This window comes from Mus caroli, unplaced genomic scaffold, assembly GCF_978045245.1.
Source record: "Mus caroli unplaced genomic scaffold, Mus_caroli_1 scaffold_4, whole genome shotgun sequence".
Taxonomy (NCBI): domain Eukaryota; kingdom Metazoa; phylum Chordata; class Mammalia; order Rodentia; family Muridae; genus Mus; species Mus caroli.
In genome coordinates, this window is record NW_028227259.1 from 141766465 (window position 1) to 141783030 (window position 16566).

The 16566-nt window shown below is 48.3% G+C and overlaps 1 protein-coding gene and 1 long non-coding RNA gene across 5 annotated transcripts; one reads left to right on the forward strand and one right to left on the reverse strand.

Moving 5' to 3' along the window:
• Positions 1-474: 474 nt before the first annotated feature.
• Positions 475-16292, forward strand: Actl6b (actin like 6B). Of its 4 annotated transcripts, none has more exons than XM_085837351.1 (14): positions 478-581; positions 986-1116; positions 1434-1599; positions 1918-2018; positions 9622-9719; positions 11047-11141; positions 11209-11315; positions 12347-12436; positions 12615-12676; positions 13169-13283; positions 13436-13516; positions 13619-13714; positions 13923-14009; positions 16081-16292. In XM_085837351.1, exons 1-14 carry the CDS (start codon positions 557-559, stop codon positions 16159-16161), a joined length of 1335 nt encoding a protein of 444 aa, XP_085693477.1. In that variant the 5' UTR covers positions 478-556; the 3' UTR covers positions 16162-16292. The 4 variants fall into 4 exon arrangements, with proteins under 4 accessions (XP_085693475.1, XP_085693477.1, XP_021018798.1 ...); XM_021163139.2 differs by having other exon boundaries at positions 986-1062; positions 16081-16291; XM_085837349.1 differs by lacking the exons at positions 986-1116; positions 1434-1599; positions 1918-2018 and having other exon boundaries at positions 475-581; positions 16081-16290.
• On the reverse strand, positions 13476-16517 carry LOC110294722 (uncharacterized). Its single transcript, XR_015047009.1, has 3 exons — positions 16423-16517; positions 16283-16308; positions 13476-13555 (listed from the first exon to the last, which is right to left on the reverse strand). It is a non-coding gene; the product is annotated as an uncharacterized LOC110294722 (long non-coding RNA).
• Between the last annotated feature and the right edge of the window lie 49 nt (positions 16518-16566).

Consider the following 16566-nt stretch of genomic DNA (forward strand, 5'->3'; position numbering starts at 1 on the left):
AAGCCCAGAGACAAAGGTAAAAAGACACAGGAAGAGATGGAGAGACATACTCCTCTGGTCCCTCAGTCTTCCCATCTCCTCATCTCTGTGATTGCATTTAGACTGAATGCAGTAGACTCTGGCTCAGGAGTCTGAGGATGGACATCGCTGGTTGAGAGGAGACCCCTCCCTCACCTGCGTAAAAATATAAATAAATAAAAAAGACCAAGAAACGAGGGTCCCATGTCATCAGAAGGTCCCATTCCATCCGTTGCCCTGTGGAGTCCTCGTCTCCATCTCTTTCCTCTTTTCTCTGTGTCCATAGTCTTTGCAATTGGACCCTCGCCTCCTCCCAACCTCGGAATGAAGAAGCGGCTGTACCTTTAAAGCAGCGGCCCCCAGCCGGGTTATTGTCTCGCTTCATAACCAATCGGCCGCGCCGTTGGGGGCAGGGGATCCAGTGTTCTGATTGGCCGCCGCTGCGCCCCGCCCCGCCCGGGATCCCGGGAGCTGTCCTGCCGCCTCGGTGCTGATCCCGCCGCCGCCCACGGGCCGCGAGCAGCGTAGAGAGGGCACTATGAGCGGGGGCGTCTACGGCGGAGGTGAGCCGGCCTGGGGCACTGGGCTCTCGGCCTGGTCTACAGCCCTGCATCCCGAACCCGCGCGTCCCAAGCCCTGAGCATCCCTGGGCCTGTCACCTCCGTACTGCATCAGGTCCAGTCTGAGGTTTGGGTCTCCCACTACTTCTGCTTTCCATTCTCTTGGGGTTCCCAAGTGTGCACTGCCTCCCGGCCCCTGGACCTTTCTTTTCCCTGCCAGGCCGCTAGGCAAGAGGGAACTGTGGTGGCTTTGACCCTCTACTTCCAGAACGCCCTGAAGTCCAGGTGGATCTCCCACCCACTCCCCGCTGAAGTTCAAACTGTGGCTATAACCCCAGAATCCTCTCCAAGCTATTTAGGGAGACAGTTTGGGAGAGGTCTCCTCACAAGCCTGTCTCCTTGCACAGATGAGGTGGGGGCGCTCGTCTTTGACATTGGCTCTTTCTCAGTCCGAGCTGGGTACGCTGGGGAGGACTGCCCCAAGGTGAGCCTTCCAGTCCCCTCCCCAAATCCCAGGGGCTCGGACACCCTCTGCCAGGCGGGTCGGCCTATGAACAAATGTGCACAGGTCAATCCAAGTAGCTCACCTGAGTGGAGACAGGGGAAGAACCCCGGGGGTGGCTGAGGGCCTTGAGTGCAATTGAACCAGGGACTAGCAGGGATGATCCAGCTGGGCAGGGTAGTGCTTTCCTTTAATCCCATCACTCTGGACGCAGAGACATGCAGATCTCTGTAAGTTCAAGTCCAGCCTGGTCTACAGCGACAGTTCCAGGCCAGCCAGAGGTTCACAGTGAGAGCCTGTCTCCAAAAAAGAAGGGAATAATCTAGCTCCCTGCTCATGCTCCTTGTAACCAGGCTGACTTCCCCACCACTGTGGGGCTGCTGGCCGCAGAAGAGGGGGGCGGGCTGGAGCTGGAGGGGGAGAAAGAGAAGAAAGGGAAGATTTTCCACATCGACACCAATGCCCTGCACGTGCCTCGGGATGGAGCGGAGGTCATGTCGCCCCTCAAGAATGGCATGAGTAAGGGACCCTCACCCACTACTTTCTGAAACAGACTGGGAGCCCCACGCCCAGTGTGTGGCTGCCGATCTCCATACCCACAGAACCTTGCTTGCTGCTGCCCAAGTCCCAAGGGTCTCACTGTTCCCTACAACTGCTGGGATTTCAGACCAGTTCCCCTAGAATTCTGGAACTTAAGGGGGGGTGGTGCTTATAAGCAGAAGTTGGACTCACCTACCTTCAGACTTGGCCTCCCTCCTTCCTTTACTTCCTGTCTCTGATCCTTGCCTTCCTTCCCACCTTCCCATCTATCTCTCCACGCTGGTCCTCTGTCCCTAGTTGAGGACTGGGAGTGCTTCCGAGCCATCCTGGATCATACCTACAGCAAACATGTCAAGTCCGAGCCAAACCTGCACCCAGTACTCATGTCGGAGGCTCCGGTGAGTGCCTCATCCAGACCCACGTCCAGCCCTGAGTCCCTGGAGACACATCCTTTCTGCCATCACCTTTAATGTGGAGTCGCCACTATCTGTCACTTCCCTTCCCTTTCCAGATTCGTCCTGCTCACACTGTCATCTTCTGTCACCTCCCTTCCTCCCTGGCTTATCCTCCATCCCGCCTTCTCTCTTCCAGCTCCATCCACTCCATTGCCCTGCGTTGTTCACACACACATTTTTTGGTCCATGTTATACATATATACGCATATTACCAATGTAGCTAAGTTGGGAGAGCTCTTGCCTGGTGTGCAAAAGGTTCTGGGTTCAAGCCTCGCTACTGAAGGGGGGAGGGGAAGTTACAGTTGTAATCCTAGAGCTCAGGAGGTAGAAGCAGAAGGATCAGCAATTTAAATCAATATTCAACTACATAGTGAGTTCCAGGACAGTTGTGACTACATCGAGAGACCACATCTCTGAAGAAAGCTGACTCTTCCTCTCTCAGCAGCCACCAGTTAACAATAGGTCCTCTGCTAGGGGTAGGATTTAAATGGATCATTTCATGCTAGGATTTCAGTTTGGATATATATATATATATGTTTTGTTTGCCCGTTTTGTTGTTTGTTTGCTTATTTATTTGTGTGTGCACACACACATATGGCAAGGGACAAATTGCAGGTTCTCTCCTTTCCCCTGTGCGTTCTGAGATTAAACTCAGGTGGTCTGGCTTGGTGGCAAGTGTCTCCACCTACTGAGTTCTCTTGCCAGCTCCATTTGTCTGTTTCTGAGACAAGATCTCCCTGTGTAGCTCATGCTGGCCTCAGACTTGAGATCCTCCTGAGGGCTGTGCTGACTGGTGAACACCACCAGATCTCACCCCATCCATATCTCTAAACATCACATGTGTGCAATGCCCATGGAGACCACGAGAGGACATCAGAGCCCATGGAACTAGAGCTAGAGGCCACCCACTGTGGGTGCTGGGAACTGAACTCAGGTCTCGCCAAGACCAGAGTGCTCTTAAACACTGAGCCTTCTCTCCAGCCCCTTTCTGTGTTTGTTTGTTTTGCTTTGTTGTTTGTTTGTTTGTTTGTTTTTGAGACAGTGTTTCTTTGTGTAGCCATGGCTGTCCTGAGATTAGCTTTGCAGACCAGGCTGGCCTTGAATTTACAGACAGACATTTGTCTGTCTCTGCCTCCTGAGTGCTTGGATCAAAGGCACGTGCCACCATTGCCTAGCTCTCTGCATTTGAAAAAATGACATATTATTTTTGGTGTGTGTGTGTGTGTGTGTGTGTGTGTGTGTGTGTGTATGTGTGTGTTTAGGGGTGAGGAGAGGAGGAGAGGTGAGTGTGCCACAGTATCAAGGTGGAGGTTAAGGACAGCTTTCAAGAGTCCTTACTCTCCTTCCAGCATATAGGCTCCGAGCACTGGACTCAGGTTGTCAGGCTGAACCTTCTTGTTGGCTCTTGTGTTCGTTTATTTTATGCAGTATGCAGGAGTTTATACTATGAAAGATAAATATTTAGCTCTTTTTCACCCCACCAGGTAATGTTGTGTTTCTCATTTTCCCACCTTTAAGTACATCTATATTTTTTACAAAGAAAGGAAGAAAGAAAGAAAGAAAGAAAGAAAGAAAGAAAGAAAGAAAGAAAGAAAGAAAGAAAGAAAGAGGGAGGGAGGGAGGGAGGGAGGAAAAGAGTTCTGAGTTTATACTCTTTTATATTTTGCAGGCTAATAAGAGCTGAGTCAGGCAGTAAAGTGTGGTTACTTTTTCATGCTATACAACTTTTGCCTTCCCCAGATTTCGTTTTTACCTCATTTTCTATTTAGCAATGTAACCCTAAGTTGCCCGTCAGATATGGTTGTGTTTGCTCAATTCCATGATACATTTTACTAATTTCATCTTATTGAAGAAATCTCTTTTGGAGTCCACTGACACATTCCACTTTGGTTTAAGGAAATAGCTGTTATACTAGCATCTTCCTTCAGGACCACTTAGAAAAGTCTCTTTGTTTTTCTTCTGAGAAACATGTTTCACTTACTTGATTCACTTTTTTTCTTTCTTAAAAAAAGATGTATTTGTTTATTTATTTACTGACTTATTTATTATGTATACAGTGTTCTGCCTACAGGTATCCCTGCAGGCCAGAAAGGGCATCAGATCTCATTAAAAATTGTTGTGAGCCACCATGTGGTTGCTGGGAATTGAACTCGGGACCTCTGGAAAAGCAGCCAGTGCCCTTAACCTTTGAGCCATCTCTCCAGCCAGTCCTTGAACTCCTTTTCTTGAGTCACTCTTTTGTTTTCGTGACGCAGAGCCTTCAGTAATCATCTTTGATCACAGGAAGTATTTCTTCTGAGACGCTGAATTGATAATTGATCTAGGTATCATACTCTAGGTTGCAAAACATTTTTCTTCAGATCTTGTAAGCATTTCCTTCCTTTGCCCTTGAATATCTATTGATGTTCAATATTAATCAATGCTGATATTGAGAAGTCTAGAACCATCTTACTGGTTTCTTTTTCCATGGAGGGTATTTAGACTTTTCACTCAATTCTAAGTGGTTTAAAACCTCTCCATGATTTGCACATGAGATGTTGGCACATTTCATTAATTATTCTGGAAATCTTTGCCTTTCAATTAAGTGAAAGAAAATTGTATCATTTTCTTACCTATGTGTATCTGTGTTTCTTGTTCCTGTCTGTGAGTGTTTTTCTTATTTCTGCATGTGTGTGTCTGTGTTCTTATTTCTGTGTGTCTGTTTCTTATTTCTGTGTGTGTGTTTCTTGGTTCCGCATGTGTCTGTGTTTCTTACTTCTGTGTGTTGGTGTCTGAGGGTCAAGTGGACATCAGAGGACAGCTTGCAGAGCTTGGTCCTCCTCTTCTCCCATGTAGGATCTGGGAATCAAACTAGCATCAAGTGTGGTCACAAGAACCCATTGGCCCACCGAATAAAAACAAATTAAATTAGGCTTTTACTACTTATATTTCTCCATTTCCTCTGTTCCCACTTCAGGGAAATCTCATTACTCATATTGTGTGCCCCCGGAGCTGGTCCTCGAATTTTCGTACGTTTTCCCTTCTGCTTTCCATTGTTACTTGTTCCCCTAACTTCCAAGATATTGCCTTAACTTCATAGTCCAGCCATCTTACTGAGCTCATCATATCACCTCCTGAGTTGTTTGTTTTTTTCGAGGCACTGTTTCTCAGTGTAGCCAACCCTAGCTGTACTGGAACTCACTCTGTACATCAGGCTCGAATTTAAAGATCCACCTGCCTCTGCTTCCTGAGTGCTGGGATTAAAGGCATGCATCACAACTGCCTGGCTTGCTCCTGAATTCTTAATCTCCACAAGATCTTCTAGTCTCCAGGAATGTTCTTTTTATTATTTTCCTCCTCCTCCTCTTCTTCCTCCTCCTCCTCCTCCTTTTATTCACTGGTTTTATTTTCGAGACAGGGTTTCTCTGTGTAGTCCTGGCTGTCCTGGAACTCGCTCTGTAGACCAGGCTAGGCTCAAACTCACCAATATCCACCTGCCTCTGCCTCCCACGTGCTGGGATTAAAGGGGTGTCTCACCATTTCCTGGTTCTCCATTCTTTTTAAATGCCTGGAGCCTAAAAACATGGGGAGGTTATTTTTATTTTCCTGGGGGATGCTGGGGGACAGAAATTAGAGCTGCAAGATTCTAGGCAGAAGCTCTATCACTGAGACACATCCCCACAAGTGTTCTCTTTCTGAGCATTCTGCTCTTGTTTCATGGGTCCAATATCACACTCCTTTACTAAAGATATCCACTAGTTTGTTGTTAGCAATCTTCCTTCTCCCACACTGTTTCTCCTGCCATGTCTTGGGAGCATCCATCTTATTTTAGAGACTTTTAGAAGACTTCTGCAAGTAGGTTGCCTGCTTCCACTGAAAAGGATTGATGAGAAGCCCCATGGAAGGGATGTGGGGCTTGCTGACTGTGTTCTCTGCTATCGGGTTATTTGAGGTCTTGAGAGAAATGTGCTTTGGCATCTTTTTTATTTGAAAAAAATTTAATTAAGTTGAAATTTTTTAGTTTTTTAAAACTATTTTATGTGTACGAGTACTTTGCTTGCAGGTATGTATGTGTACCACATGCATGCCTGGTGCCTTCAGAGGTCCGAAGAGGGTTTCAGATGCCCTGAGAATGGAGTTACAGATGGTTTCGAGCTTCCATGAGAGCGTTAGGAATCAAACCCAGATCCTCTGCAAGCACAACGGGTGCTTCTATGTGCTGAGCCAACTCCCCAGCCTTGAACTACAATTTAAGTGAATTAATTAATCGATTGTTTCAACATTTTAAATATTTGTTTTATTTTTGTTAGTTTTATTTTGTAAGATTGATCTATATCATTTTAAAATTATGTGTATGCAAGTGTGTCTCTGTGCAAGTTCCCACTCAGGCCAGAAGATGTCACATCCCCTGGAGCGGGAGTTATATAGCTGGTTCACGTGGGTGCTGAGAACCAAACTTGGGTCATGTGCAAGAGCAGGAAGTTCTCTATTTTTTTTAAAATATGGCTTCACATATTTCTACCATGGAGATTTTTCTGATTGCTCCTCCTCCTCCCCCTTTTTGGGAGCCCAGTGAAGACATGGGGCAGGGAGGCTTAAAAACCCACAGTGCCACTCAGTTCTCAGAATCATGTGCTGTTTCCACCTGTGGCATGGGTGCTGCCAGTTCAGGGACCCTCAGATCCTCTCTTTGAAAGATCAAGTTGGGGAGCTTGAGTGGAGCACAGCCCCAGGACACGGAGTCTGATAAACAGTTAAGGGAGCTATGACTTAAAGTGTTTACTGTGTGTTCTGGAACTCATCACAGAACCCGGTTTAGGCTCAAAGTCACTATCCTCCTGCCTCAGTTTCCTCTGTGCTGGGATGACACTGCCTTGCTGCTCTCTGTTCCTCTACAGACATCTACTCAGGCTGTTTCATAAAGAAGCAATCACCATACAACAGGACATGTTGTGTCAGTGTTCTCGTAGTCATTGGAGACAGAAGCAGAGACACTGGGATGCCAAGCATGCTCTCTGCCACGGAGCTGTCTGATGTCTTGTACCTGCACTCATTCACTTAGCATATTTTTTATGTTATCTATGTCGTAATACTTACTCAGAACCTCGCTTTCTGTTATGGCTCAGTGATATTCCCCTTCAAAGACATACCACAGTTTCTGTATCCAGCCATCCATTCATGTATCCACCCACCAGCTGTCATGAAAGGTGTTGTTATGGACCGTTATGGACCGAGATTTCCTCTAGTACTTGTTTTCATTTTTTAAAAAAGAGATTATTTATCTTATGTGTATGAGCATTTAGCATGCATGTATGTGTGTGCACCATGTGTGTGTTAGGTGTCTGTGGATGTCAGTTGAGAACATAGGATACCTACAGATTGTGACCTGCCATGCGTGTGCTGAAAACCCAACCTGAGTCCTCTGCAAGGGCAGCAGGTGCTCTTAACATCGACCATCTCTCCAGTCCCTTGTTCTTCTTTTGGGTGCATAACCAGGACTAGAGCCACGGAGTCCTCTAGAACGTCTCTATTATATATTTTGGGAAGCCAACAACTCCGTTCTGCAGTGGCTGAACCCTTTTACAGTCCTACCAGAGATGCGAGGGTCCCAGTGTTTCATCAGCATGTTGCTTTGTTTTTTGTTTGTTTGTTTGTTTTTTTTTTTTTTTTTTTTAGAGACATAGTTTCTCTGTATAGCCCTGGCTGTCCTGGAACTCACTTTGTAGACCAGGCTGGCCTCCAACTCAGAAATCCGCCTGCCTCTGCCTCCTGAGTGCTAGAATTAAAGGCATGTGCCCTCATTCCTGGCTTGTTGCTTTGTTGTTTTTTTTTTTTTTATATGAGGGACATTTATCTGTTTACTGTGTATCTGTATGGACACAGATACCATGGAACACATGCAGAAGTCAGAGGATAACTTGCAGGAGTTGGTTCTCTCCATCCACCACAGGGTTCCTGGGAACTGAACTCAGGCCACCAGGCTTGGCAGCAGGCACTTTTACCAGCTGAGCTATCTGCACCAGCCCCGCCTTCCTGGTTTTTAATGATCAACATTGTCTATGTAGGTGTGAAGTCGGACTTCATTATGCTTTTAATTTGCATTTCTCCAGTGACTAATGATGCTAGATTTGCATTTCCCCACTGTGCTTGCTGGCTTTTGTAGGTTTCTGTCTTTTAAAAATGTCTCTGTTTTTGCTGGAATCCTGAGAGGGGGAAAAATAGATATTTGTATTCAGTCTCTCGTTGTTACCCAGAAAGCATCTTCCCGGGCATTCCAGCATCTGAGATAACTAGGAAGAATGAGGATGAAGGATGAGCTGGCAACTCAGGAGAGACTGAGGTGGATAGTGAACAGGCATGGAAGGATCCAGCTCTGCCAAGGCTGGATCTGTGTGGCACCAGGGCTGTAGCTCAGTTGGTCGAGCACTTGCCTGGCATGCAAGAGGTTGTGGCTTCCACTTCTGGCATGCTGCTAATCAAAATTTTCGGGAGATGTAGGCAAATGGATCAGAAGTTCAAGAACACCCTCAACTAAGTATCAAGTTCAAGGCTACCTAGGCTACAAGGGATCTTTTCTAAAAAACAAACAAACAAAAACCAAAAAACCAGGGGCCAGGGAGGTGGCTCAGTCCGGTAAAGTGTTTGCCTGCAAGCATGATGACTTGAGCCTTGAGCGCTGGGGACAAGTGATTCCCTGGGGCTTGCGGCCTCGAAAAGTTGATGAGCTCCAAGTTCAAAGAGAGACGAGAGTGGCCTCCCTCAGACAGACAGATTGACAGACTACTCTCTCCCTCTGTCTCTGTCTCTGTCTCTCTCTCTCTCTCTCTGTCTCTCTCTCTCTCTCTCTCTCTCTCACACACACACACACACACACACACACACAGACAGACAGAGAGAGAGACAGAGACAGAGACAGAGAGAGACAGAGAGAGACAGAGATAGAGACAGAGACACACACTAAATAACCCAAGAAATAAATGGGAGAATGATATTCTTCATCAGACAAGATGGTGTGTGCCTGTTACCCCAACACTTGAAAGACTATGGCAGGAAGATCAACAATTTGAGACAAGTTTGGGATGCTCTGGTGTCAAAATAAAGCACAAAACATAATAGGGCTGAGGCACAGGCCAATGGTAGAGTGCTTGTCTTGAATGCACCAGGCCTCAGGTTTTATCCCCAGTGTGAGAAAATAAAATCAAATAAAGTTTCTTATAGTTCTGACATTATACAGGTGTATGTGAACCAAGGACCCTGACTGTTTCTAGTCTAAGTTATGTGTATATATGTATGTGCATGCATGTGTGTGCATATGCTTGTGTACATGTATGTAAAATGTATGTGAATGTGTGTATGGGGATGTTTTATGTCTGTGAAACCGTGTATCTGCATACATACATACATGTGAAGTGTGTGTATATAAGAATGTCTATGTATTTGTTTCTAAGAGTGTATTTGTTCTGAGTATGGACAAACGTGTGTGCACACACACACACACACACACATGTACTAACTGACATGTTGGCTGGGCCTCCATTTGGACTCTTCTCTTGTGCTCTTCTCACAGTGGAACACTCGGGCCAAGCGGGAGAAGCTGACAGAGCTGATGTTCGAGCAGTACAACATTCCTGCCTTCTTCTTATGCAAGACGGCCGTGCTCACAGCGTATCCTACATCTCTGGCAGTTCTGCTGGGTGGAGGGCTGGGGTGGGGTGTGTGCTGAGCTGGGTGGGGCTGGGCCTGATTCCCTGGAGATCAGTATCAGGTAGGAAGAATCCTCTTAGCACTTCACTAGTGCAGAAGGCCCCATAGGCTGGAGGCTTGGGCTAGGGGCGGAGGTTGCAGATCTGTGGCCCTTCCCTATTTTACTTAGTTTATGGGTCAGTCTCAGCAGGCAGAGTTGTGCCGAGTAAGCATCTGGGACTGGCTGGGTCTGGACCAAAGAGGAAGGGACATGTGACAAGTTTCTTGTGATACACTGAAGTCTGTGCTAGGTATTACAGGGATCCCAATTCAACGAGTCCACAAGACACAGGACCACATGACCCTGGAACCCCAGCACTCAAAGGGATTAAGGAAATGAAGTACACATTCAAGGCCTGGGCTTAAATTGAACACACACACACACACACACATACACACACACACACACACACACACACACACACACACATATATATATACACACATATATATACATATATATGTGCGTGTGCGTGTATGTATGTATATATATATATATACACACACACACATTCCTATATATATACATACATATATACGCATACATATATACATACAATGAATTATATATAATAAATATTGTAGATAGCAAATATTATATATAATGAACATTACATATATTAAAAGTTAGGGGACTGAAGCAAAAGCCCAGCAGTTAAGAGTGCTTGTTGCTCTTGTATAGGTTCAGTTTGATTCCCAGAACCCACCCAGGACAGCTCAGCAATGAAAGCAACTGCCACACAAAGACGAGGACCAGAGTGTGGATCCATAGGCATCCACATACCTGCCCAGTGGGCATGACCACCTACTTGCACATGCAGGCTCAGGAGGCCAGTAAGACCAACTGTATTAGAGAGCTCTGCATTTAATTGAGAGCACTTTCTTGAATGAATAGGTTGAAAGAGTGATCAGGAATGAGTCTTGATATCAACCTTGGGCCTCTGTGCCCTCTCTCTCTCTCTCTCTCTCTCTCTCTCTCATATACACACACCCACACATATACAAACTTTCTCTCTTACACACACACACACACACACACACACTCTCATACACAAACCCTCACACATACACAAACATACACACAGAGACAAGCCCATACATATGCAAAAAGGAAAAAAAAAACTCCAAAGGTTCTATTTGACTGGGATGACTCTTACCCTGAAAGAACTGAGAAGGACTAAGGCCTGACCCAGGTCCCAGCTCCCTCACTGGCTGCTGCTGTTTCTTTGACTGACCCATCCCACAACAGCTTTGCAAATGGACGCTCCACAGGCCTGGTGCTGGACAGTGGGGCCACCCACACTACAGCCATCCCAGTCCATGATGGCTATGTCCTACAGCAAGGTAGGGCCATATCAGGGGTCTGGGGTGCCTTGGGGAGCCCTGGTTCTGAGACTGCTTCTTCTTCCAGGCATCGTCAAGTCCCCCCTGGCAGGGGACTTCATCTCCATGCAGTGTCGGGAGCTCTTCCAGGAAATGGCTATTGATATCATTCCTCCTTACATGATTGCAGCCAAGGTAGGCCCTGTGCTGTGCTCAGATATGCCATCCATAGTCCTGGTATTTGCTTTATACCCATCAGTCCCCAAGTCCAGGAGATAATGCAGCAAATCTCCCAAAGGCTCATGGATCCAGGTCCTCATTATCCAGGCATGGGAACAGGCTTCATGTCATGACTGAGACCAGATGTGTGAGGACCAGTTGTGGAGAGGCACATTTGTAATCCTAGCACTTGAGAGGTGGGGGCAGGAGGTTCGGGAGTTCAAGGTCAGCCTTGGGAACAGTGAGCTGGAGGCCAGCCTGAGCTACACAAGCCATTCTGTCTCAAAACAAAACAAAAAGCAAACAACAAAACCCCCAAGGACTAGGGATGTGTTTCAGTTAGCAAGCTCTTGGCATGCAAGGAGCCTTGAGTTGGATCCCCAGCACCACATAAACCTTGGCTGTGTGAAGACCTGGATGACATAAATCCCATCTCAAACCAAACCAAACCAAACCAAACCAAACCAAACCAAACCAAACCAAACCAAACCAAAACAAAACAAAACAAAACAAAACAAAAAAACGAACATGAAGAGCCATGAAACCCAGAATATCATATGAAAGCTTCCCAGATATGCGAGAGAGAGAGAGAGAGAGAGAGAGAGAGAGAGAGAGAGAGAGAGAGAGAGAGAGAGAGAGAGAGAGAAGCTAAATTGAACTAGCAACCCTCCAGCCTTTACTTCGCTTTGCTGGAAAACACCACACCGGGTTTCATTGGGTGGGGATGGAACCCAGGGCTTCCTGAATGCTAGGCAAGTACTCTACCACTTCTGGCTCAGGCCCTTCTGACCACATTTGCAGTGTAGGTTTCACGTATGGGACAGCCTGTCACTGTCTTCACTTCCCTGTCAGGGAAGGCTAACAAGCCACTCTATCTCCTGGGAGTCAGAGCATAATCTCAGGGCTGGTCAGCTGCAGAGCTGTCTGAGCTCTAGGGAGGTGGGTGTGTGCCAATGGGCAGGGCAAGCACCAACTGGGAAGGACTCTCAAAGGCTGTGTCCTCACAGGAGCCTGTACGGGAGGGAGCCCCCCCAAACTGGAAGAAGAAGGAGAAGCTACCCCAAGTCTCCAAGTCTTGGCATAACTACATGTGTAACGTGAGGCTGTAGCTGAAAACAGTTCCCCTGCTCTCTTCCCACCCTGTCAGCCCCTGGCACCTTGCTATAACCAGGGGAGGGGAGGGGATGGTTGTGGATGGGTTGGGGTTGGGGGTTGGGGGTGGGGCTCTCGATAGAGAAAGAGGGCAGCCAGACCTCACCCCTTCCCGCTTCTCAGGAGGTGATCCAAGACTTCCAGGCCTCCGTACTGCAGGTGTCTGATTCCCCTTACGATGAACAGTGAGTTGGGCTGAGCACTGCATGGTGGGAAGGAGGGTAGGATTGATTGTCGCTGGGAATGCTATGGCTCCTGTAATGTCAGTACTCAGGAAGGCTGAGGCAGAAAGATCGAGAGTCTCAGGTCAGTCTGGCCTACATAGCAGAACCCTCTCTCAAAAAGTGTGTGTGTGTGTGTGTGTGTGTGTGTGTGTGTGTGTGTGTGAAGGCACTGGGAATATAGCTCAGTTTGCCTGTATGTATAAAGCTCTGGGTTCAGTCTCACTTAGGGATCACGGTTGTACAAGCCTGAAAGCCAGTGCTTAGGAGTTGGAGACAAGGAATCCAGGAGTTCAAGGCCAGCTTCTGCTACTTATTGAGTTGGAGGCATGCTTGGGCTACATGAGAACCCCATTTCAAAACACAAAGATGGGCACAGAACTGGGGTTCATGGGAACCTCTAGAGCACCCCACCTGGCACCACATCACACAGAGTCTTGCTCCTTTCTTGGGCAGGGTAGCTGCACAAATGCCCACTGTGCATTATGAAATGCCCAATGGCTACAACACAGACTACGGTGCTGAGCGACTTCGAATCCCTGAGGGCCTGTTTGATCCCTCTAATGTCAAGGTTTGGCTGGATGCTGGGGACTAGTTGGGGTTGGGGTTAGGGTTGGCTAAAGTCTTGGATCCAGAGGTGTAGTGAAGGCGTCTGGAAAAGATGATAGGAGTCTAGGGGAGAGGGAGGGAGAGGCCCCAAGTCCATATCACCTCTGTCCACAGGGCCTGTCCGGGAATACCATGCTAGGAGTGGGTCACGTGGTCACCACCAGCATCGGCATGTGTGACATTGACATTCGCCCGGTAAGGCCAGATCCTAAGGCTTGGCAGAGGGACCTAGGGCTAAGATGGAGAAAAAAAAAAGGGGGGTTCTGTCTGCAGGCTGACTCTTCTCCCTGCTCTCAGGGTCTCTATGGCAGTGTCATTGTCACTGGCGGCAACACTCTGCTTCAGGGGTTCACAGACAGACTTAATCGGGAGCTTTCTCAGAAGACCCCACCGGTAAGAGCTCCAACACACACACACACACACACACACACACACACAGGGCACCCAGATTCCAATCCTAGCTTAGCTCTCTGAATCCCAAATGCCTCCTGATTCCCCTAAACAGAAATGCTCGTGTCTCTGTGGCTTCCTCCTGTCTACCAAGCCTTCTTCCTCCCCAGAATCTAGATGTCCACTCCCCAGCCCCTTTTTTCTTCCCCAGAGTATGCGTCTTAAGCTCATCGCCAGCAACAGCACCATGGAACGCAAGTTCAGCCCCTGGATTGGAGGCTCCATCTTGGCCTCACTGGTGAGAGAGAAGATGCATGGCATTGGGTATTAGAAGAAGACCCCGACAGTGGCCGGGTTTTATTCAACAACTACCTAGGCATGCCTGCAATCCCAGTACTAGAGAGGCTGAGGCGTGAGGATCTCAAGTTCAAGGCTAGCCTGGCCTACACAGCGAGATCCTGTGGCCAGAGAACAAACAGAGCTGTCATTCCTTAGGCACCTTCTACCTTGTTTCTTGAGACAGGGTCTCTCACTGTTCTGGAAGTCACAGGGTCACCTAGGCTGGCTATCCGGTAAAGTCCAATCCTCCTGTCTCAGCATCCCTCCCTCGGGGATTAAGGATGGCTCTTTTACAAGGGTTCTGGAGACTGAACTAAGATCCTAGCCTTGTTAAGCAAGCACTTTACTTACCTAACCCCAAGCTCTTTAAAACAAAATGTTTTTGGAGCAAGTGCAGCCAATGAATGCTCTCCAAAGACTGAGGACTTCTTCAGGAGAAAGGCTGGTGAGGGTATGGTTATGGTAAGGCAGCCATAGTCATCGAGGAGTAGAGGGGACACCCTGGGATTTGGGATAGAATGGTGGTCCAATGGTAAGGGGTGCGACATGAGTCTTCCCGCGATCAAGGGGACTGTGCAGAGGAGGCTAAGGCAGAGCCTGCGAGCCCCAGGGATGTGTTTATCTCTCTGGAGCTGGGGATCCAAGTGTATACTATCACGCCCAGATTTTTGATGTGGGTTCGGGGGATGGGATTCATGTTCTCAGCTACACAGAATTCATGGCCAACCTGTGTTTCATGAGAGCCTGTTAAAAGAAAGAGGGGGAGCTGTGGGAAGGGAACAGAAGGAGAAGGGAGGAAGAAAAAAGAAGGGAAGAGGGAGGAAGAGGAGGGGAATGGGAGGGGAGAGAAGGGGAAAGGGAGGGGAGGGGAAGAGGAGGAAGGGGAGGGGAGGAGAGAAAACCAGAAGAGATGAGGTTTGGGCAAAGCCTGCTGGGAGCTGATGATGTCAGTTATGGGATCATAGTGAGTTTATGGTCATGGGTATTCAGGAGGAAGTGACCAAGACACAGCTGGGTATCTGAGTCGGGAACAAGAGACTGGAGAGTGGCAGGGACAAATGAGGTCACCCAGGAAGGCTGCTCTGTGAGCCAGAGACACCAACCTTCACATGGGGGCTGAGCAGCTATCCATGAAAAGAGACAGTTGGAAGGTTCAGGACAGGACTCTTCAAAAGCAGCAGGGGAGAGTAGCAGTGAGGTGCCTGGTGGTGTCAGAAAGGTGATGGTGGCGCTGGCTGGGGTGGGAGGTGTATGTCCAGCTACTCTGGATGTGGAGGACGGAAGATCACAAGGTCAAGGTCAGCCTGGGCCGTTGGTTGAGACCCTTTGTCAAAATAAAAGGCAAATAAATACAAGGGCTGAAAAGATGGCTCAGTAGGCAAAGCACTTGCTGCACTAGGCATGAGGACCCAAGTTCAGATCCGCAGAACCCAATTTGTAAGGAGAACATTTGTCTGTAATCCCAGGCCTCTTCTTACAAAATGGGAGGAGAGAGGAGAAGCCCCAGAAGCTCAAGGCCAGCTAGCCTCTCTACAGAGTGACAAACCTATATGGTTTGGTAAACCCTGCCCTTTGTACTCCGTATGTACATGTTAGCTTAATCATCACACACAAACACAGGCACAAATACACACACACATGCACAAAACATTTTTAATCCCAAGTAAGGGGCTGGGGGCAGGCTCAGTGGTAGAGCCCCTGCCTAGAACCCCCAGGGAGGGGCTGGGGGCGTGGCTCAATGGTAGAGCCCCTGCCTAGAACCCCCAGGGAGGGGCTGGGGGCGTGGCTCAGTGGTAGAGCCCCTGCCTAGAATCCCCCAGGGAGGGGCTGGGGGCGTGGCTCAGTGGTAGAGCCCCTGCCTAGAACCCCCAGGGAGGGGGCTGGGGGCGTGGCTCAGTGGTAGAGCAGCCTAAAATCTCCCGGGAGGAGGATACAGGTGAGAAATGCATGAAGGCAAGTAGAAAGCAGGGGTGTGGTGGTGTAGAGAGGTGTGGGGTGACGCCTGACAGCTGATGTTACCCTTTTCTCAGGGCACATTCCAGCAGATGTGGATCTCCAAACAGGAATACGAGGAGGGAGGGAAGCAGTGCGTGGAGCGGAAGTGCCCCTGAAGTTGCCCCCCCCCAAATACCCACCCACCCCACCCACAGAGAAACGCCAGAGGGGCGTTCTACCAGCCAGAAATCCAAAAGCGCTGAACCCTCCATTTCCCATTGCCCTCTTCTCTCTTACCTACATCTTCTTAGACTGTGATGTTCCTGAGTTGAAAGAAGAAAAAAAAAAGAACTTTTATGAAAATCAAGTGTTTGACTTCTTTGGGGCAGAATGGGGGCGTGGGGATCTGGTGAGATGCCAGAGAGAGACACACCTACATTCGTCCTACTCTGGGGCACGAATTTCTTAGGTATTAGTGGGATAGGGACTCTGGAAGGACCAGGAAGAGTCTGTACTGAGCTGGTTGTTGGTTCAGGGCTGCTCCGGAAAAGGACGTGCGGGGGCGGAGCCTTCTGGGGCGG